The sequence below is a fragment of the Porites lutea genome, chromosome 6 (assembly GCF_958299795.1).
Source record: "Porites lutea chromosome 6, jaPorLute2.1, whole genome shotgun sequence".
Lineage (NCBI taxonomy): Eukaryota > Metazoa > Cnidaria > Anthozoa > Scleractinia > Poritidae > Porites > Porites lutea.
Window position 1 is genome coordinate 8,610,806 of NC_133206.1, and position 23,377 is coordinate 8,634,182.

At 39.5% G+C, this 23,377-nt stretch overlaps 3 protein-coding genes across 3 annotated transcripts in view; all 3 read left to right on the top strand.

The window, feature by feature from the left end:
- LOC140941850 (C2 domain-containing protein 5-like) overlaps positions 1–23,377 on the top strand; it is an 85,070-nt gene that overhangs the window by 49,089 nt on the left and 12,604 nt on the right. The window contains exons 14-19 of the mRNA XM_073390855.1: positions 3,240–3,340; positions 4,371–4,452; positions 4,775–4,907; positions 5,490–5,575; positions 6,674–6,731; positions 7,492–7,545. Coding sequence (XP_073246956.1) covers positions 3,240–3,340; positions 4,371–4,452; positions 4,775–4,907; positions 5,490–5,575; positions 6,674–6,731; positions 7,492–7,545 — 514 coding nt within the window. The remainder of the gene's footprint in view (positions 1–3,239; positions 3,341–4,370; positions 4,453–4,774; positions 4,908–5,489; positions 5,576–6,673; positions 6,732–7,491; positions 7,546–23,377) is intronic.
- Positions 14,572–18,445, top strand: LOC140940482 (uncharacterized). Its single transcript, XM_073389456.1, has 2 exons — positions 14,572–15,821; positions 17,517–18,445. Exons 1-2 carry the CDS (start codon positions 14,794–14,796, stop codon positions 18,106–18,108), a joined length of 1,620 nt encoding a protein of 539 aa, XP_073245557.1. The 5' UTR covers positions 14,572–14,793; the 3' UTR covers positions 18,109–18,445.
- On the top strand, positions 19,296–23,142 carry LOC140941630 (uncharacterized). The gene is made up of 2 exons (XM_073390652.1): positions 19,296–20,875; positions 21,556–23,142. The coding sequence occupies exons 1-2, from the start codon at positions 19,848–19,850 to the stop codon at positions 22,151–22,153; spliced, it is 1,626 nt and encodes a 541-aa protein (XP_073246753.1). The 5' UTR covers positions 19,296–19,847; the 3' UTR covers positions 22,154–23,142.

The following is a 23,377-nucleotide window of genomic DNA, read 5'->3' on the forward strand; positions in this document are numbered from 1 at the left end:
GTTATATCCTGTCGTTGAGGTCTTCAGTCAGTATTTGATAAGAAACTAGTAGTCTATTATCCAGTACTGGCCGACGATCACTCTTTTGATTTGTTCGATTTTCCAGCTGACAATGATTGCGTGGGATAGGTTTGTGGCCATTCGAAATTGGATTGCCTACAAAGTGATTGTGACTAAAAGCCGCCCTCAAAAGCTGGCTGTAATAACTTGGCTATCAGCAATAGTAACTGTAACTCCCCTATCCTTATTTGTGATTACGGGGATCTTGAGTGAAATGTGATGATTTTAGCGGTGGAGATTTTCATCGTTCTGTCAGTGTTGGTAATGTCTACCCTAGCTCTTATCATATATTTTTACGTCATGGTGAAACTTGGAGTTTGAAAACGTAAATTAAGTCAAATTCGCCAAGTCAGCGAGTAAGTGAACGAGAAACTTGGACACAGAGTAGCTATGACCACTGCTTTAGTTACGATTGTCCTGATTCTTTGCTTTTGAGCTCTTTCACAATGATAAATATCCTTTAAAGTGAAGATAAAAAAATACTAATCCGCAGCTTTTCTTCTTATGTTATACCATGTTTTAGTGCGATTCTCCGGAAACTGGCCATCTACAAACATTCAGAAAAGTCCTTCGTCCGATTTATTATGCCGCGGGACCTCTCATGACTTTGTCGCTCGCTTGGCCGCTTCGCGGCCTTAAAAGCTTGCTCTGCTCGCTAAGAAACTCGTGCGGTCGACTTGTAGCAAATCTGGGTCATCCATTGAGCGAAAAATTAAACATCGAAGGAAGATAAACAACTACACAGCCCAAAAAATGGTTACGTTTAACCCAAGATTAAGCACTGTTGTCTTGTATTGGAACATGTAACTCAAGCTGACAAAATGCTGTTGCGTGGCCTTTACTCTTAGATACAGTTATGATAACACAAAATGTTACTCTAAGCAATATATAGGAAGGTAAATACAAAAAGTGGAACAAAATTTTAATCCTGGATTAGCGCTAATCGGCCTCTCAGGAACCGGGTCCATATCATGGACAAACCTGAAGATGATTAAAACTGATCGCAATGGGAGTTTTATGATAATAAGTATCCTTTAAAGTGAAGATAGAAAAACTGCTAATCCGCAGCTTTTCTCTTATGTTATACCACATTTTGGTGCCCTAGTCCGGAAAATGGTCTTTCATGCAAAAAATTCCTTCGTCCGATTTGATATACCGCTTGGCCGCTTTGCGGCCTAAGAAGCTCGCCCCGCTCGCTAAGAAACTCGTGAGGTTGACTTGTAGCAAATCTAGGTCATCTATTGAGCGAAAAATTAAACATTGAAGGAAGGTTAACAACAACACAGCAAAAAAAAAAAAAAGGTTAAGCGTAACCCAATATTAAGTCAAATTTTATACACTGTTTTCTTGTATTGGAACATGTAATTCAAGCTTACAAAATGCTGTTGATCCTTCACTCTTAGATACAGTAATGATAACACAAAATGTATAGGGAGGTAAGTACAACAAGTGGGACAAAAAAGTTTAATCCTGGATTAGCGCTAATCGGCCTTTCAGGAACCGGGTCCATGGACAAACGTGAAGGTGGTTAAAACGGATCGCAACGGAAGTTTTTGGTGTTCAGCTGTACAGTTTTATAATATTTTTTTCCTCTGTGATTTTAAGTTTTTAGTTCGCCACGAAGCTACTATTTCTTTAAATAGAAGTTTGTACTTTGCTAATGCTATGTTTTATAGCAAGTGAGGGCGAGAAATTGGCAATACCAAAAAAAATGGACTAGACTAATAACGTGACAGTCTCTTTAAAACTACATAGGATACAGGCAGGGCTTTCAACACTTTTCAGAAAGATAAACTTGACCAAGGTCTGTGAGGAATTTTGGGTCTCATCATGGTTTGTTTTGTATTTTAGTCTTAAAAGCGTTGCACGACATGAATTAGAGAAACGCTTTCAAACATGGTCACAAAAGGACAGTAAGCGTTTTTTTTTCATTGTCGCACATTTTGTTCCCTAAAAATTCTACTCTTGCATTAATATTAAAAGCTGAATAAAGGTTTTGTTTTGTTCCATTTATGATATACTAGATATTTAACTCTCCGCATATCACCATTTTTTAAACTTAGTCCCTGTACTGTTTGCCGTACCATGGACTAGACAAATTTATCAACATTCGCCATTACATGCATCAATAAAAAGGACCGATAGTCTATGACTTTTGTAGTGAAGCCAGCTTTTGAGTGTTCTCTTTGTACGACGCATGATCGTTATTACATGAGGCCATAGCTCGCGTTCGATATATCTAAAATCTAACGTGACTCCAAGGCTCTCTGGTCATTTTTCTATATTTGGTTTGGTTTTCTTCCTGTTCAACCCTCTCTTGGAATTGCTAGACAATGGAGTTTTAAAAAATTTGCAATTTTGTCCCTAAAGCCACGGATGTAATATATCGAGTGTGGGTTATTTAACAGTGATATGTGATATCAACAGCCCGCGGGGGAGGGACTCCCATATGAAATGGGCGGGGAAGCTTGTCGTCTCGCTAAGGGGTGTAAATTGAGGATTTTGGTCTCACTTAGGGTGTTCTTGACAAAACGCCGTTATATTTAGGGTTGCTCGCGGAGAAATATTTAAAAATTATATATTCTCAATTCGTTTAATTTATTTGCTCGATTCAATTAATCAAAGTTTAAAATGGTCTCTTTACATGATCTTTTAGGGTCAAAAAAGGTTGAGCCACGCCCAGATTGGTCTCGTTTAGGAAATTAATTCAAAAATTGCCGACGAGTATCCACGCCCTTTTCTTATGGGATTTCCCCCCTCTCCCCCCGGGATCAAGAGATCCCTTGGTGATATGTGATGTGGGTTCCCAAATGGGGTGGCCATTTTAAGGGAACCCGTGAGACTGAGTCCATTTCGTTCCCCAAAAGAGTCCCATCGTGCAGCTCGAAACAACACCGACCCGGTCTTAAGGGCAACCTTAAACGCTGCTAGTACCCCCTCCCCCCTCCCCGGAGGGAGGGGCGGATAATGGCCGAATTCCCCAGCTGTCGTTACGGACACTATCTACTTCCCAAGCCAGATCGCGTACGGGAGCTTCGATTGTATTATGAAAACTAAGTGAAAACTGCTCGTTACATGAGGTCAGTCTTGCAGCTTGTTATGGCGTACCCCGTGCATATCGAGTAAGTTGAAGTTGTTACGAGACCTGCTTTTTAATCGAAGCTCGTTCATTCTTTCAGTGACGAGTTAATAGTGTTATCAGCGTCAGGAACAGCCGCATGTATTGACCTACAGTTGGCTACCACCGAACTCACGGGAACACCTCATGGCGGAATTCTTTGTAAGTAATATAAATAATCTGTCGAGAAACTGAAGGGAATTTGCAGAATAGAATTTGCAATTCCTGGGGAATTGTAAAAATGATGTGGTTTGTTTGTGCACCCTTACTAGGTACCTTAGATCGGAGGACAGCGACAGCGGCGAAAACATCGCTTAAAAAGTGAATCGGCCGCAGCCTTTCCTCTCAATCTTCATCTCGACTGTTCCAGCTCACTTAAGCTTTGGTAAAACAGGCAACAAAAAACTTGCAACTTGTTTTGCAACATTACTGTAAAATGAGTTGAAAAGCAATGTTGTGCGTTTTACCGGCCACACGCGTTCAAACCTGTTAACAACCTGATTTGTTGCAAGACAGGTTTGATGTGTGTGGTAAAATGCGCAACATCGCTATTCAACTCGTTTTGCAGGAATGTTGCAAGACAAGTTGTATGTTTTTTGATGCCCATTTCTCCGTACCTTTATTTTGTCAGATGAAGGCGATCGCTACTGGAGTTGAATGCCTAAGAACCTTGTCCAAACTCATACAACGTGAAATTAGGCATTTTCACGTCGTAGTCGTGCGTTGATGGCAACGAAATGTACAAAAAAGTTTGGTGCACCATTAAACCCAAAGAAAGAACGATCATGATCAAAGTCCTCAATGACAACTTGACTTGACTTTTTATTCCTAAGCTTCTTAGATAAGCCATTTTCTGACTATAAAAAGCTGCAATAAAAACGTGCTGCTTGTTCAGCGACTTTGCTACAAAACGAGCGGAAAAGCGATGTTGCGCGTTTTACACCTACGAAAAAAAACCCTTTCAAGCTTACTTGTAGCAAGACAGGTTCTAGCGTTGGTGGTAAAACGAGCTACATCGCTATTCAACTCGTTTTGTAACAATGTTGCCAAACAAGTTGCACGTTTTTATTGTCCATTTTATTGTAGCTTCAACTGTAACTTAACAATGTTAATCAAGAAATAAACACTTCTTCAAGGTTAAGGTTTTTATTGTTCAGAGTTACAAGTATTTTGATTTTGTTTTTGTATGTAGCTCCGGTTCTTGAAAAAGGCGTTGTCCCACAGATGTCACCAGTAGCAGAACCACTGATTGTGGATACTTCAGAACAGGATGAGTGAGTAAACTAACTTGAGCAACTAGCTTGAGTTTCAGTTCAAGATCTAATATAAGTTCCAGTTCGAGCTGAGTTTGAGTTATAGTTTAAGTTTAATTTTGGATTGGATTGAAAAATGGAGTTAATAATGATGATGATAATATTAAAAATGACCAAGTGTAAAGTCAGGATGGATGTGGTTCGTCTCGGTCAATAAAAACGCAAAGAAGAACTCCCCCAATATCCAGCCGTTTTGACCTAACGCATTGTTAATAACGCATATACGTATAGGCGTGCTTTTGTAAAGGTTTGAATGTTGCCTTTGTTTTTTATTTTGTCACAGAGCAACAGCAGCTGACGAACTCACGTACACTAACAGTTCTCCAGTTCCTGGCTGTACAGTCTGTCATATTCCTTACTCTGATGCAGATCTACCTTTTCCTGTGGTTCTTACGAAATGTCAAGTTTGTAGGCATGTAACATTTCTTAATTTGTTCTAGTTAGTGTGCATTTAAGTTGGAAACGTGCATTTTCACCGACGGTTTACAGAGCAAGGGTGGCGCAGTGGTGGGAGCACTCGCTTCCCACCAGTGCAGCCCGGTTTCAATTCCCGGTATGGATGCCCTATGTGGGTTGAGTTTGTCTTTTCTTGTCTCTTTTGCCCTGAGAGGTGTTGTGCTCGGTATTTAGAGCAATGTTTTAAGGGGGCAAAACGGGATGGTGAAAAATGTCCTAAAAGGACTATTTTTCACTCGAATTTGCTTTGCTCTAGTCAATCGGTTTTCAAAGGAAGTCGTACGTGGCAAAAATTTCTTGCTGATCACTCTCAAGGTTTAAAGGTTAACCGTACAGTAAAAACCCGCGACTAAGAACCTGTTAAGCTAAAATGGGCCAGTTAGTTATTTTTTTTCTTCAGAAAATACGAACCTATTTAAGAACCTAAATAATCTAAATTTGTCCTAATTACCATTTATGCAAGAACCTGTTTAGGCTAACTTAGAAAAATGCAGGTTCTTGTGGCGGGTTTTTACTGTACTCTTATTTTTATTAACAGGCAGAGGAAAGTTCCAGATGTAATATTCTCCTCAACTGAACCTCCTGCTGAAACTCCCATTGTTGGCAGAGGATGTCTTCTTCAGGCTCGGTAAATTAAAGTTTTCTTGACTTTGTTAACCAAAGGAAGCATGTGTCGGGCTATCTCAAGGAGCTTCTTGGAACCTTGAAGAGTGTAGAAGAAATAAATAGCATACATGACCGCGCAGAGATACGAAACTTTTCTTCGAGTGTTGAAAAACTTTGGCTACCCAACAAAGAGAATTGTGTGCTAAAGACTTTTGTTCTTGGGCCATCGTAGCCCATGAAAAAATAAAACACAAACAGCGGCGATAAACATTGTAAACTTACGCACTTTTATATCAACTTGACATTTCGACTTTATTAGTGATATATTTTTGTCATAAATTGTAACGGTCACTTTTGAAAATATGTGTTGACTAGCTTACGAAACAAGTTTACAATGTTTATCGTCGCTGCTTGTGTTTTATTTTGATTCAAGAAAATTTTGGTCAACTAACAAAGGAAATTTGCTTGTTGGCATTCGGAATCATTGTTTTCACATTTTGTTAATACACTCTCTCTCGGGGATCGAATAGCGATATCTCTGGTAGAAACTGCATGAAAAAAGTTGTTGGAATCGACCCACCGTGAAGAATCATGTACACCGCAACATTCGCTATTAGTGAATTGACATCGTCTGTGATTTCAAATTCTGCTGATCTGCCGATTGGCCATACGAATGTCGTCCGGCACTGGCAGATGGAATTTCTTATTATCAAATTTCCTTCATGCGGTAGCATTTCCATGCAAATGAATAGTTTGTGTTTTGAAACTACCACCGGTTTAATATATTGCGAAGTAAAACCCCGTTTACACGGTTCTGGACAATTTTTTGTGAACGGACGAATACCTGCAGGGATCCCGCGCCTTTCGTTTACGCGGAACCCGAGGAACGGTGCAAGCTTTTGAACGGCAAGCAGTATTGCAATCTGTAACAGAATTTGCACGGCTCCGTTTTAACGGGTTGCACAGGTGAAATATTCATGCGTTCAAAATTTTGTCCGGACTCGTGTAAACGGGGTCTTACGGTCACCCTATGGTCTGAGGTCTCATTATTATTATTATTATTATTATTATTATTATTATTATTATTATTGAGGTTCAGTACATTGTGTTCTTTTTCCAGTGTGTGTAGAACCAAAAAGAAGGAAAAAGGTGAAGCGAATGCAGATATTGTCAGCACTGTAAGTATTCAAAGTAAATGAATTGATTTTCTTTTTGGAGGATGGCTTGTAACACTGCTTCGACTTTGAAGCTTGTGTTCCTCGAATCGATCGATCGATTTTTATGGAAAGAGGAAACGGAGAGAACCCAGGGAAAAAGCATTGAGCAAGGTCGAGAACCACTGAGAATAATAAACATGGAGACCATTTTTCACGTCTAGTCTCGCGGTGACTTTGTCAAACAATCTTTACATTTGTCGAAGCATCTACCGCTACCACGACCACTACCACTAACACTACCACCACTATGAGCACCACTACCACTACCACCACTAACACTATCACCACCACCACCACTACCAATACCACAGCCGCTACCACAACCACCCCTACCACTACCACCACCCCTTACCACGACCACCACCACGGCTATCACTACCACCACCACTACCACCAGCACCACCACTTCCACTACCAGCACCACCACCACTACCACTACCACAACTGTTACCACTACCCCTTACCACTATCACCACCACCGCTATCACTACCATCACCACTACCACTAACACCACCACTTCCACTACCATCACCACTACCACTACCGCTACCAACACCTACACCACTACCGCTTCCACTATCACTGCCACTACCACTATCATTTTTACGACTACTACAACCAATACCACTACCACTACCACTACTATTAGTGATCATGATAATGCTAGTAATAATAATAATAATAATCAAGTGTTTTGACCTAATTTTTTTTTTCTCCCAGATCTTACCATTTCTTGAATATGAACTTCACCAACAGCTGCTAAACAAATTGAAGGTACGTTAGAGGCCAGAGGTGGCCTTAGCAAGTTCATTTAAATCTTGGCCTTTTCGCAACATTTTACAGTTCTGGTCTTTCCAGCATCAATAACCCGTGAAAGACTGTCTAAATCCTTTTATGTAAAGACAAAGAAATGCTTGATATTCAATTTTAATATTGACAAGGCTTAGTATACAAGTAGCTCCATTTTCTTCAACTTTTCGCCAACAATGTGTGGCAAGTTGAAATTTATTTCTTGCACGTGTGCCTACAACAAATGTTTAAGTTGCATAAAGATTAACTCCCTACCCCTACCCATTATTAATGTTAACTTGTCGATAAGCAGTATTCAAATGGAGAAACACGAAGGCAAACTTCTGTGGCAATGAGACAAATGCCTTTGCGCAAGGCGATCAACTACTGGCCAACAGGAAAATCTCCCAGTTTACTATAACTATTAATAATCTCATTTAATGATACCTTTAGATACATAGCATGTATAGAAGGTGGTGCTCATTTCCCTTTTGGCTTGGTCAAGACGCCATTAAAATGGCAGAAGGCCAACAAGTGCTACTTGAGTCTCTTCGTGCTGTAGTATTCATTGAAGTAGTTGTTCACATCGAATGCCTCTCCAATCTCGTACAGTCGAATTCCTTTACAAACATTTAAGAAATGCTTTTTTAATTAGCCACAAAGATACAAAAATGGAGAAAGTAATGGCCAGGGGAGCTCAAGGAAACTATATAGCTATTGTTAATCAGGCCTCCCAAATTACAATTTGTCATAGATGACATAAAAATTGATACTCTGCTATGTAAATAGAGTTTATAATCTCGTCGCGCGCGAAGTGCGCGAGCAGTGCGTGAGCCGCGCGTGGCCTTAGTAGTCACGCATCGTTATGTATTTCCGGTTCATGGTTAGAGGCATCGTATGAGAAAGAAATATTTATACCACCGGTGAATCACGATCAATTTCCTTCAATGCAAATGAACCAGAAAAGCAAAAAAGCAACCCTGGATTCAAAAAGTGGATGCAAATCCTCGCCGGCTAAGAACTCCTCTGGAGCAAGAACAGAACGCCGAATTGAAATTCAGCGACAAAGAAGAAGACGACAGCAGGAAACCCCGCAGCAGAGAGAAAATCGCTTTGCCCAGCGAAGAACAAGCCGTCACCAACAGAGAGAGGAGAGGCTATAGCGACTAGAGAGATGTCCAGACAGCTGCAATTAAGGCATTTTTTCGCTGCCTTTGTATTCAATTTAATTCCTTTGTGAATGCATAGGGACAAAATACCACAATTACAATGCCAACGAAGCCGATGAAGAGACGGAATTGCAGACCCCCCTTGCAGACGCTTTGAGAAAATGCCGTCAATAGGATTCGCAAGGAAAGCGATCAGCAGAGTCAGTGCATTCCTGGAAGTTTGCAGTCAACATTCAGGTTATGTTCCTCGATGCAACGATAGGCAGCAAGAATTACACGATCTGTAAAATACAAGTGAGCGATATCTTTTCAACGGACTGAGCTGAGGACAGCCGATCAGCCATTGCACCATGAGCAACAACGGGTTCAGAGTGATCGGACATGGTAAAAGTTCACTGTAAGCTTACTATATATAAACAGACTAGCGTTACATTTGTAAACAAAGTCCTACATAACGAAACTTTTATTTACAATTTTCGTAACATTTACTTCCCAAAAACCATCCCATGTAAAATATAAAATGTAGCAGCCTTGGACATAAACACAGCTGTGTCTTGTAACGTAAGAAAAATATACTATTGCTTGCCTTCCATTTCGATTTTATTATTCAAACAGAACGTCTGCATTTCAGATCTCCTCAGAATATTACTGTGTGACATGGTTGTCATGCCACTTTCATTGTTTCCTAAGATTAAAAATTCTTTGGTACATACATAGTCACATAAGTTAAACATCTTCGATAGGCAGAATTTTTTTCAAGACTTGGAAAGTAAAAGTAGGTTGAGTTTGATCGTCCGGGTGAACGTAGTCCTGAATAGGACTGTTGTTGTTGACAGTGACTGACGTTTCGACAACCTGTGCTGTAGTCATCTTCAGAGTGAAAGTGAGTTGTATCGGGTCAGTTGATAGTATTATACTCTGGTTATTGGTCTGGTTGGTCAATTACGTTGCGATGTTATTGGTCGTCTGTCAGTTAAGCCGTGATGTTATTGGCTATGAAGACTCGTAATCAGTAATTCGTGCGTTTCGATCCGTCTATTGTCACAGTTAAATAACGATTTATCGTTGTTAGTTTTGCTTGATCTCGTCAATAAGTCGTTTGTACGGCGCTGATAACTGTTGGCTACGATTCAGTGGCGTTTGTTCTAAGTTAGTAAACCAGCTTTCTAAAGTAAGACGTTGATAGTAGTCTGTAGAATACGTTATACATGTGGCAGAGTCCCAGTCAATTGGATGTTTCGTCTGTAAACTGGTGCTCAGCAATGTGATTGTTGACGTCAACATTCCTCGTCGCTCGTTTGTGTTCGGTCAGTCGCGTGCTTAGGTGTCTAGTTTTCACCTTGATTCCTTTTTTAGTTTCTCATCTTGGTTCCTTTCTCATCTCCAAGATGAGACGTTTGAAGTCTGTTTTCCAATAAAAACGTGTACCACTTAAACCTCTGTCGCGTTGACCATCCATAACTAATTTAAGAATTTACATGATTAATAAGTTGATCCTTCCAAAGGATAGTATTTACACGTGCTGGCGTTGACACTTGTTTATTTATAGTCTGAAACACTCTTTATTCTCGCTCTTACCTGAAAAGCACGCTGTGAAAGAAAAAAATCCTGAAATAAGACTACAGTAGTATTTACTTTGAACAATATTTCAGGTAGAGCATTATTTTGGCCCGGTGTCAAAATTATGAAAACGAAAACGAAGTGGGGAAAGCCCGTCAATGCTTTGCACAAATCTGTTGGGCTCGTTTTTCCCTAGTCTGCTACACGGCCGTTTTTAGGGTCGTCACGCAATGCTCCTCCCCACTAACTAGGAGTGTTGCGTGACGACACTAAACACGGCTGTGTAGCGGACTAGTGTTTCCCAGAAAAGTAGGAATTTTACTCGGCGTGTCATATCGTACGGAAGTGTTGCAGGATCATTCGTATTCCTCTCTTCTAACAAGGGATAAGATTTTTCTTGTTTCACTCTAGACGTGTTTGCTGCGTGACAGAAACAACTCACATTTTGCGGTTTGGCTTCGCAGTCGATTCTTTTCTTGGAAAATGTGTACAGTTTACAACAACGCAGAACTGAGATACTTTAGATTGGCCAAAGGTGTAATAGGTTACTCAACTTGTGCGTTGAGAAAAGTTTTTAAAAAAGAATGGAATTGTCTTTATCCTTCTACGCCATGGCAAAATGACGGAACCAGCGTTTCCCAGTTGCTCGACGAAGAAAAAATACAACTGAGAGCGAGAAATTCTCGACTGTACGATCCAGCATTTTCCAGCGGATACCATCAAGCCGTAAGAGATCAACTGTCGTATGGCGACGTCGAGGAATGGGACGTTACAGCGCTGGTTTTTGCGTTGTGTCACTCTCAAGCTTTACGCGGAATACGTTGTGGTTCTCGCTGGAGATTAGTAAGCGACGCCATTCATGATATAAAGGAGGTTAGAAACACGGTGCTGTCACATGCTTCTAAAGCATCGATTTCTCGGCGAAAGTTTAAGAGAAACTTCGATATCGTGGTCCAAGCTGTGGAAAACTTGCTGACTAGCTCGGATCCCTTGGTTGAAAAACTGAAGAAGTTGCGGAACGAGACAGAATTCGTAACGGAAGATCTCGAGAGGTACAAAGAAATGCTTCAGCAAGATCACGATGGTCTACTTGTGCTTGAAAAACATCTTGAAAAATTAGAATATATAATCAACATATCTGCGACAAAAAGCGAAACAGCAGAAGATAACCTGTCAAACTCTGAAAACAGCAAAATCCTTGCAAAGTTTTGTCTTAGAATGGAAAGGCTAGAACGGGAATTTTCAAGCCCTGTTGACTTGGCGCCTGCACGCACGAAACCGGCGATTTTCCGGAGCGCTAGATACATTCGTCTGATCAACGAATCCAGCTCCATGTCCTACAATTTTCGTTGGGAAGGACTAGACACATTTCTCCGAAGTTTCAATGACGATGTAGATATGCAAATGTTTGCCGGTATTCAAGCTGCCCTTTCACTTAGTCATCAGTCGAGAAAGGATGAGAGTTTAGAAATGCTGAATGGGTTTATTCCAAAAGTTCTAACTGCGAAACATGGGTAAGTTAAATCAAAGCAGTTTCTTAGATATTATAAAGAAACTTGTAAATATGAATGTGCCCAAGCAACAGTAGAATGAGAGACAGTTTGAAGCGAATTTGTTAGCCTGCGTAGCTGGCAGGGGAACGCTGTGGCTTTTTGGCGGCGGAGCCGCGAGAAGTTTGGGAGCTTCGCCGCTCGCGAAAACCCCTCGAGATTCCGCCATCAAGAAAGTACCCCGTGCATAAAGAAAATACACCAGCTACGCAGGCTACGAATTTGTGAGAGTTTTCATGTCAGAGCCCAAGAATTAATATTTTAGGCCGATAGCCCTAACGTCGGAACGGTTTCTGCCCACTTTATTTTACTGAAAGTTGGTTGATGTTAGGAAAAACACTAGGATGTAAACTACACTCCTTGCGATTTTGGGAGTACCACCTCACGAAATAGTGACAAAGCTTGTGACTTCCATAAAGCATGGCATTTTGATTTTCCGAAGCCAATCACCGTGGAGGTTTTGACAAATGGACGTCTTACGTTCAAAAAGACAACTTCGACAACTTAAAACCATCTCGAAATATGTTTGCTCCCATTATTTCACTTTAAAGCTGAAGGAGTAATCTTGTTGAAATATGAAGAAACACTACATAAACCCCCGTTTTCATCGTTTTGCCATTTACTTTTCTTTTCTTTTAAATGCTTTCAGAGTTGTACTACATGCCCGAATAAAAATTAACAAAGCGTATATTTTACATGATCGTGGTAAAGATGATGAAGCCATGAAAGAGGCAGATGAAGCAGAAATGATGCTAAGTCATGGAGAGTGTCATGAGGACATTGCTGAAGTTAACTACGCAAAAGCCAATATCATTCTATCGTCAGGGAAAAACAGTAAGGAGGATCGCGAACGCATTTTACATCACTTGGATAAATGTTTTCATTTCTGTGAAGAAGCTACTGTCGATAAAAGTGTGACAGTTGTTCAAGCCAAGATTCGCAAGGCACTTTTTCATTTAGGCTATTACCAGCATGACATCTTAGAAGAAGAGCCAAGTTCATTAGATGTCAGTATTGCTGAGAATATTTTCAACGGCATTGCGAAGCAGTCTGAGCCAATTGCAGAAAGAAGCAAAGTATACCTCATGTACGGTCAATCATTGCTGGCCTATCGGCAAGGTGACATAAGTATGGCAAGAGAACTTGAGAGTGAAGTTAGAAAAAAATGTGAGCGACATCTGCTGGGCTTCGAGATCCAACAGCTTGATAATCTGAAAGCCTTGGTGCAAAGAAAAGCAAAATAAGAGTGGTAGAATTGAGTCGCTTTCTTGTTTTGGAAGACTCTTCGCCTCTCAGATTGATGACTTCTATCGAGCAATCTTGTCGGACTTTGTTAGCTCTTACAGGAGGTATTATAGCTGCAAGACATCCTTGCTAAAAATGACCGAAGACTGGAGGAGGATGCCAAACGGAGGAGAGCTGGTTGCAGTGGTCTCCATGGATTTATCCAAGGCGTTTGATGTCATCCAACGCCCGTTACTTCTTGCCAAGCTCAAGGCCTATATATGGCGTAGACGTGGAAAGCTGTGCCCTTCTTAAAGATTGCCTATCAGACAGATCTCAGATGGTTAAGGTTGGGGACGCATTCTCTAGCTGGGAAAGTGTTAAACAAGGAATTCCACAGGGTAGCGTTTTGGGACCCATACTGATCATTATTTTATAAATGATCTGTTTTTCCATGTTACGCAAACTAAATTAAACGCTTACGCCGATGATCATCAGATCTACCACTCTGATGTGGACCCACTTGTTCTAGATAGGTACATTTGTAATGACGTCCAAAAGGCAAACCAATGGTACAGCCAAAACGGCATGATCGTGAACGCAAAGAAACACCAAGCTTTAATTATTGGTCAAACTGACCACAGATTCTACTTTTCCAGTGAAATAAGAGTTAGAGATTTTCGGAATGACTATAGATAATAGACTTAATTTTGACAGCCACATATCTACTGTTTGTAATAAAGTTAATAGTAAATTTAATGTAATGTTACGGTTCCGCAATATCAGCCAAGGAACGATCTTCCCGACGAATTACGGAACTGTACTTATAATGATTTTAAGCGACGTATACAAAGTCTCCATACGTTTGATTAGTTTTCACTCATTTTTGTCTTATTTTTTTGTGTATTTTTTTCTTTTCAGTTTTTAGGGATCTTAATCTGTTTCCCGAAGATATTAGGTATAGCGTAGCTTCTCTAAAATTCGAGTTAAAATAAAGGTCCTTAGTTTACGTTGGTAACTCCTAACAGCACTTCAATTGACAAACCTGAGGCTGGCTGCTCTGGGGACCTTTTTTGAAAACCTCGTGTTTGTGTGGACGGAAGGCTAAAACGGAGAAAACTAATCTCTGTTCAAAATTATCCGCAAACGTTGGACAGGGCTGTCAGAGTGAGAAAACTTTATTGTGTGTACAAGTTTGAGTTTTGAATGGAACACAGTAGTAGTTTATTTTATCAATAAAATCGCTGTATTCTTACATGCGTAATGTCCCGGCTACTGGGAACACGAGTGCTAAGGAATGAATGTATAAATTTTGTTTCAATGTAAAATCCACCCGCCAATTTAGAAATCAGAAATCAATGCGATGAAATTAAACGATCATCTTCGTCGGTAAGAAGCAAACCGCAAAATGGAAACTTGAAAAGTTGTTATTGTGAGCCATAAAATGATTGTGTTTCCGTAAAAAAGCTATATTTCAATGTATCGCCTTTCAATGAACATATGTCTTAGACAGACGAGATTTAATCACGTGCTTTCAGTGAAGTTGAACTGACGGAAGTTTCAGGCGGAGGTAAATTGAAAACCGAAAGTAGGAAATTCCCTTACTGCTTTGCATCTATTTGTTTGTCGGACAAAGAAAAGCATGAAATTGTTTTTCGGTTACCTTCTGCCACATGCGACCCACACGTTATAAAATTTTTTGATGGCAGAGTATATTGTTTCCTTTGAAAATGTGCGCAGTTTACAGCAGTGCAGAACTGAGATATTTTAGATTGGCCAAAGGTGTAATAGATCACTCGACCTGTGCGTTGAGAAAAGCTTTTAAACGAGAATGGAATTATCTTTATCCTTCTACGCCGTGGCAAAATGACGGAACAAGTGGTTTACAGATGCTTACGGAAGAAGGACAACCATCGCGATATTCCCGTCTGTTCGATCCAGTTTTTTCGAAAGAGTACCAGCCTATAAAAGATCATTTGAGGCTTGGAAACCTAGAGGAATGGGACGTCACAACGTTGGTCTTCGCTTTGTTCTACTCTCACGCTTTAAGCGGAGTACGTTCTGGTTATCATTGGAGAAAAGTTAAAAACGCCATCCATGAAATAAAGAAAGTTCGAAACACGGTGCTTTCACACGCTTCTAAAGCGTGTATTTCTCGGAGAACGTTTACGGCAAACTTCGATGTTTTGATACAAGCTGTGGAAGACTTGCTTACAAGGTCAGATCGTTTGGTTGAAAAACTGAAGACGTTGCGAACCGAGACAGAATTCGTAACAGAAGATCTCGTGAGGTACAAAGAATTGCTTCAGCAAGATCACGACGGTCTTCTTGTTCTTGAAAGACATCTTGAAAGACTGGAATACAAAATGAACATATCTGCACCCAAAACAAAAGAAGATGATATGTCAAGTTCTGAAGCTTCCGAAAACAGTAAAATCATTTCAAAGTTTTGTCGTCGAATGGATAAGCTGGAACGTGAACTTTCAAGCCCTGTTGACCTATCGCCATCTCGCTCTAAACCAGCAATTTTCCACAGCGCTAGATATATTCGGCTGATCAACGAATCCAGTTCTATGTCTTACAATTTTCGTTGGAAAGAGCTTGACAAGTTTCTTCAGGGCTTTAACGATGATGTAGATATGGAGATGTTTGCTGGTATTCAGTCAGCTGTAGCGCTTAGTCATCAATCGAAAAAGGATGAATGTTTAGAAGTTCTAAATGGACTGATTCCAAAGGCCCTTCTGGCAAATAAATATGGGTGAGTGTAATTATCGCCTGCCTACATAAGTATGGCACAACTTAATTTTCGGATGTTATGATTCAGAAATTGTCAAACTCAAATATTTGTACATATTACCAAGAACCCAAAGTTTACAACCGATTTTTGACTTGCAATTTACATAAGGATAGATCATATGCTGATTGCTCATGCATTACGACCTTTTTGTTATTTGAACAACAAATATAAGCGAAAACTTCACGGGAAAATAAGTCACGCCACATATCACGCGATGACTGTTTTCAGTCTGAGTTCGTACGGAACGGTTTCAGTCTTATCGAGGATCAATTGACTTTTTTTTGAAAAAGGAAGTATTTATTTTTGAAAATGAAAGCATATAGGTATTATAAAATAATATTTTTCGAGCTTTATTTTCGTTTCCGATACAAGTCGTTTCGACACTGCACAAATTTTCCGTCATAACTTTTTGGTTTTTAACGCGATGGCTGCGAAACTTTGCAAAGAACAAGAGATATCATTCGGCAATAATACGAAATATTCCGATTTCATTGATACTAAATATTTCTTGAGAAATTAGCGCTTAAAAGGACCCTACTGTTCAAAGAAAATCGCGTCTAGTAAAAAAATTTGCTGATATTTTTTACTGAAATTTCTGGTATCGGCTTTAATTGATATAATAAATATGCCAGAGGAATTTCAGAAAAATCGTTGGAGCAGAAGTCCGTAACTAAAAGTCGCTCAAAATTCAGCTGTGAAATTGTTTTGGAATTTCAAAAATAAATTACTATCAGGCAGAAGGAGCCACCAGTTTGAATTTTCGGGACCAGTAAATTCAACGTTTGCTAATTCTTAAAACAAAAGCCGATTGCCTATCGTGCTATTCTTTAAAAGGTACTTTTTAGTTTTAGAAGCACTATAAATTGCTCCAAACCTTGCTCTGAAGTAGAATGACTTGTTCTTCGACAGTTTTAAAATATCCCTTGGCAGTTTTGGCTCAAACTCCTGTTGCACACATTTTGATGTATTGCAATGCATTTTCAACGACTTTTACCGCTGTTCGCTGCTTCCAACTCAGGAAAACGTATTGAGATTGGACGCTACCTCGTATCAGAGCTCAGATAGAACTGTCCAGCACCTTTGTTTATGACTACAAAATGAGCACGAGCGGCAGTTCTGCGAGGAATTCGCACCTCACCCAGGGGGGACGAACGACAATGATGCCCATGCCTGTGAACCGAATAACATCACAGTGCAAAATAAAATTATCGCAAAAATACCGCCCGTGAATAAATTTACAACTCTGAAATTTTTGTCACTCCTTCCTTCAATGAATGGGTATTTTTTTTCTTGATTATTATGTTTTGCTCTGCAAGCTCTCTGCAATACATGTTTATACAGATCGGTACAAAAGCGATATAAAAAAATACTTTTAAGCGCTAATTTCTCAAGAAATATTTAGCATCAATGAAATCGGAATATTTCGTATTATTGCCGAATGATATCTCTTGTTCTTTGCAAAGTTTCGCAGCCATCGCGTTTAAATCGAAAAAGTTATGACGGAAAATTTGTCACAGCTAAATGCTCTTGTATTAATTACGGAGCCACCTTAAAGTATAGTTAGCGTGTGAACAGGAATGAGTGACTTTGTTGAATGATACACTTGTTGCGTTATTTCTTCTTATCGTCATTAGCTTTTCTTTTGAATGCTTGCAGAGTTGTACTACATGCCCGAATAAAGATTCGCAAAGCATATATTTTACATGATCGTGGTAAAGATGATGAAGCCATGAAAGAAGCTGATGAGGCAGAAATGATGCTAAGTCTTGGAGAGTGTCACGAGGACATTGCTGAAGTTAACTATGCCAAAGCCAACATCATTTTATCATCAGGGAAAAACAGTAAAGAGGACCGTGAACGCATTTTACATCACTTGAATAAATGCATTCATTTTTGTGAAAAGGCTACTGTCGATAAAAGTGTTACAGTTGTTCAAGCCAAGATTCGCAAGGCGCTTTTTCATTTAGGTTTTTACCAACATGGCATCTTAGAAGAGGAGCCCAGCTCATCAGATGTCAGTATTGCAGAGACTATTTTCAACCGTATTGCTGACCAGTCTGAGCCAATTGCAGAAAGAAGCAAAGTATACTTCACGTACGGTGAATCATTGCTTGCTTATTGGAAGGGTGACACGAACTTGGCAACAAAGTTAGAGAACAAAGTTCGACGAAAATGTGATCAACATAAAATGTGCTTTGAGATTCAACAGCTCGATAGGTTGAGAACTTTGCTACGGGGCTCAGTTTAAAAGACTGACTGTGTGACAACTAGATTTCACTTCACTTCAGTGTAAGAATTAGGTTTAAGGGAGAATTGGCTCTCTTTCATTTAGTCACTAGCTTGAAACATAGACAATAGGTTTTAATTTTAAGAAGAGGAAAATGGGGAGCAATTTGTCTTAACATGTAATTAAAAGAAAGGAGCAAATTCCTGCTTATTTTTGTAGCTGCCATTTCATGGCTTTTTCCCATGCCACGGTAAGACTGCCTGAGCTCTAGTATATGTAGATTGAAGAAAGAGATTGTATTTTGAGCGTAATCATTTTGTGAATATAAAAATGAAACGTTGTTTCAACGCACCAATGACAGTAAGAGTCTTCATAGCCAAAAACATCACGGACTGTCTGACAGACAATCAATAATTTCGGGACTTAATCGACCAATCAGGTCAATAACAAGAGTTTAATACCGTCAACTGACGTGATACAACTCACTTTGACTCTGAAGATAACTTCCTATTCAGGACTGCGTTCACCTCGGACGATCATGCTCCACCTACTTATGAAATGCTTTTCTCGGAAGGATGGGCAAGATCAAATTGGCCTCAGACCAATTGCAAACCCCCAACGTATAGGACCAAGGGCTGTCCTTAGTCTTGCCATTAAGAAATCCTCCATGGTTAGACCTACAAGGGGTAAAACAGGGGTAATTTTTTTTAGGGTTTTTTTTTTTCAAACGGTTCATAGAAGTAGTTGTTCAGCTAGCATTTCTCTTCAATCTTGTTCCTTCGAATCCCTTTACAAACAATTTGAGAAACATTGGAGGCGACAATTGATAATGATATCTCTGTTTGATTAGAACGTTTAACAGCTGAAGACTCTGTCAAATTCATCGTGCATAACTAAAAATGTACGTAATAAGTTGATCCCTCCAAAGTGTATTATCTTTGCACCTGCTTTACAGTTGTTTGTCGATAGTCTGTGAGACAAAATTTAGTTTTGCTTCTCTAAGTTTTGTCTAAATACCACGCTTTCAAAGAGGAAAAGTACAGAAATTATACCAAGCAACGTTTGAACAATATTTCGAACGATACGTAAGCCCCAGTTGAGTTTCTTCAGTGTCGATTTAAAAGTGATATAAGAGCACTGGTTCATTATCTTGGTTTCATCTTGATTCCTTTTTTAATTTCTCATCTTGGTTCCATTCTCATCTCAAAAGATGAGACGTCTGAAGTCTATTCTTTAATAAAACATTTTACTATTTATCCCTCTGCCGCGTTGACCATTTATAACTAATGTAAAAATGTACATAAAATAAGGTGATCCTTCCAAAGTATAATCGTTGCTCGTGCTTTTACTGACACTTAATTGTTTATTGATAGTCTGAAAAACTCTTTATTCTGATTCTCCCTCTTTTAATTATTATGTAAAAACCAAGCTTTGAAAAGAAAAAGAAAAAGTCCTGAAAAAAGGATACAAAAATATTTGTTTTGTGCGACCTTTCTAACAATATTTTGGCCCTGTGTCAAAAACGAATTTGGCAAAGCTTCTGCTGCTTTGCATATTTATCTGTTGAGCATGGGTTTCCCAGAAAAGTAAGAATTGCACTTCGGAGTGTTATATCGTTTATGGAAGCGTAGCTAGATTGCGTATTCCTCTCTTTTTTGACCGCAAGAGATAAGATTTCACTTGTTTGAGTGTAGACGTGTTTGCTGCGTGACAACACCGTTTTTTTGTTTTGGCTTCACAGTCGATTGGTTTCTTTAAAAATGTGTACAGTTTACAGCAACGCAGAACTGAGATATTTCAGGTTGACCAAAGCTATAATAGATTGCTCGACTTGTGCGTTGAGAAAAGTTTTTAAAGAAAAATGGAACTATCTTTATCCTTCTTCGCCGTGGCAAAATGACGGAACGAGCGTTTCCCAGTTGCTCGACGAAGAAAAAGTGCAAGCGAGCAGTTCTCGACTGTACGATCCAGTATTTTCCAACGGATACCATCAGGCGGTAAGAGATCAATTGTCGTGTGGCGACGTCGAGAAATGGGACGTTACAGCGCTGGTGTTTGCGTTATGTCACTCGCAAGCTTTAAGCGGAATACGTTCTGGTTCTCGCTGGAGATTAGTAAATGACGCCATTCAGGATATAAAGGAGGTCAGAAACACGGCTCTTTCACACGCTTGTATACCGTCGATTTCTCGGCGAACGTTTAAGAGAAACGTCGATATTGTGGTACGTGCTGTGGAAGTCTTGCTGACAAGCTCAGATCCCTTAGTTGAAAAACTGAAGACGTTGCGGACCGAGACAGAATTCGTAACGGCAGATCTCGAGAGGTACAAAGAATTGCTTCAGCAAGATCACGATAGTCTACTTGTGCTTGAAAAGCATCTTGAAAGATTAGAATATAAATTGAACATATCTGCTACCAAAAGCGAAACAACAGAAGATAACCTGCCAAACTCTGAAAACAGCAAAATCATTGCAAAGCTTTGTCGTCGAATGGAAAGGCTTAGAGAAGGGGAATTTTCAAGCCCTGTTGACTTGGCGCCCGCACGCACGAAACCCGCGATTTTTCGGAGCGCTAGATACATTCGTCTGATCAACGAATCCAGTACTATGTCCTACAATTTTCGTTGGGAAGAACTTGACAGATTTCTACAAAGTTTTAACGACGATGTAGATATGCAAATGTTTGCGGGTATTCAAGCTGCCCTTTCACTCAGTCATCAGTCGAGAAAGGATGAGAGTTTAGAAATGCTGAATGGGCTTATTCCAAAAGCTCTAACTGCGAAACATGGGTAAGTTAAATCAGATAGATATGGAGATGTTTCAAGTTCTAAATAGGCTCCAAAGGCTCTTTTGGCGAATTAATATGCGTCAGTCCAATTATCGCCTGCCTACATAAGTATGGCCCGACTAAATTTTCGGATGTTATGATTCAGAAATTGTCAAACGCAAATCTTTGTACATTTTGAACCCAGACAACAATGTTTACAACCGAGTTTTGACTTGCAATTTACATAAGAATAGATCATATGCTGATTGCTTATGTATTACGACATTTTTGTTATTTGAACAACAAATATAAGCGAAAACTTCACGGGAAAATAAGTCACAGCGCCATCACACCATCACGCCATGACTGTTTTCAGTTTTATTTCATGTTATTTATTACCAAATCGGTTTCAGTCTTATCGAAGATCGCCTGACTCTGTTTTGAAAAAGGGAAGTATATATTTTTTAAAAAATGAAAGTATATAGGTATTAAAACAATATTTTTCGAACTTTATTTGAGCGACGTTTTGTGGATAGATGATGTCCATAGCAACAATTTTGATCACTTCTTAAGTACCAGTAGTTAGCGCGTGAACAAGAAAAAGATGAAAAATATGTTTGTCGCATAGTGATTTTGTTGAATGATACACTTGTTGCATTTTTTGTTCTTATCGTCATTAGCTTTTCTTTTGAATGCTTGCAGAGTTGTACTACATGCCCGAATAAAGATTCGCAAAGCATATATTTTACATGATCGTGGTAAAGATGATGAAGCCATGAAAGAGGCAGATGAGGCAGAAATGATGCTGAGCCTTGGAGAGTGTCATGAGGACATTGCTGAAGTTAGCTATGCAAAAGCCAACATCATTTTATCATCAGGGAAAAACAGTAAAGAGGACCATGAACTCATTTTACATCACTTGAATAAATGTATTCATTTCTGTGAAAAGGCTACTGTCGATAAAAGTGTGACAGTTGTTCAAGCCAAGCTTTGCAGGGCACTTTTTCATTTAGGCTTTTACCAACATGGCATCTTAGACTCATCAGATGTCAACACTGCAGGGCCTATTTTCAACTGCATTGCTGACCAATGTGAGCCAATTGCAGAAAGAAGCAAAGTATACTTCATGTACGGCCAATCATTGCTTGCTGATTCGAAGGGTGACAAGAACTTAGCAACAAAGTTAGAGAACAAAGTAAGACGAAGATGTGAACAACATAAAATGCACTTTGAGATCCAACAGCTCGATAAGTTGAGAACTTTGGTACGAGGCCCTGAGTTTAAAAGACTGACTCAGTGAGAACTAGATTTCACTTCATTTCAGTGTAAGAATTAGGTTTAAGGAATTGCCTCTCCTTTATTTAGTCATAAATTACTAGCTTGAAACGTATACACAAGGTTTTAATTTAAGAAGAGGAAAATGGGGAGCAATTTGCCTTAACATGTAATTAAAAGAAAGGAGCAAATTCTGTTTTTTTTTGTAGCCGCAATTTCATGGCTTTTTCCCATGCCATGAAAAGACTACCTGAGCTCTAGTATATGTAGATTGAAAAAAGAGATTGTATTTTGAGCATAATTATTTTGTGAATGTACAAATGAAATGTTGTTTTAACGCACCAATGACAGTACGAGTCTTCATAGCCAATAACATCACGCCTTGACTAACAGACGAACAGTAACTTCGCGACTTAATTGACCAATCAGGTCAATAACCAGAGTTTAATACCATCAACTGACGTGACACAACTCACTTTGATTCTGAAGACGACTACTGCACAGATTGTCGAAACGTCAATCACTGTCCTATTCAGGACTGCGTTCACCCGGACAATCATGCTCCATCTAATTATCAAATGGTTTTCTCGGAACGATGGGCAAGATCGTCAGTTCTTTCTTGTCTTGTTTCTGTATTATTTACAGTAAGTTTTACAATGGTGATGCATGATTGGCCTTACACCAATTGCAAACCCCCAACGTATAGGGCCAGGGGCTGTCCTTGGTCTTGCCTCTAACCATTAAGAAATCCTGCATGGTTAGACCTACAAGGGGTAATAAAACAAAAGCCCTGTGTTACAGCTGTAGGGTTCAGTAAGAATTGAAAGCTTCATCACCACAACAAGGTAACAAACCCGTATGTGACACCAGAACTGGAGAGATAATGCAGTTTTATTGAGATGCAGATGTTAGTTCAAGATACAATTTCAGGAGTATTATAATCTCTGTGTAAGGCATTATTATTTCTTAATCAAGTATGTTTGATTAAAGTGTGCCTTTTGGATTTCAAGTTGTCATGTTTGCAGTTATTTTCATTGGCTTCCTTCACAATATGCATTCAAATTCAGATGTCAAATGTGTGGCATCATTCAAAAGAAAATTCATATACCCTTGAGAATGATAAACTTCGGAATTGATTGAATCTCTGCCTAGTTTTTGTCCAAAATAAAAATGATAAAGGAAACATAAGTAAAACTTTTTCGAAGGTGGTTATCGAACCTTGGTCGCCATAGTGACTTGATTCTCACCT

Coding starts and splice junctions, on each gene's coding strand:
- LOC140941630 (XM_073390652.1), top strand. CDS start 19,848: ATGTGTACAGTTTACAGCAACGCAGAACTGAGATATTTCAGGTTGACC. Junction 20,876..21,555: donor GCTCTAACTGCGAAACATGG/GTAAGTTAAATC, acceptor GAATGCTTGCAG/AGTTGTACTACATGCCCGAA.
- LOC140940482 (XM_073389456.1), top strand. CDS start 14,794: ATGTGCGCAGTTTACAGCAGTGCAGAACTGAGATATTTTAGATTGGCC. Junction 15,822..17,516: donor CTTCTGGCAAATAAATATGG/GTGAGTGTAATT, acceptor GAATGCTTGCAG/AGTTGTACTACATGCCCGAA.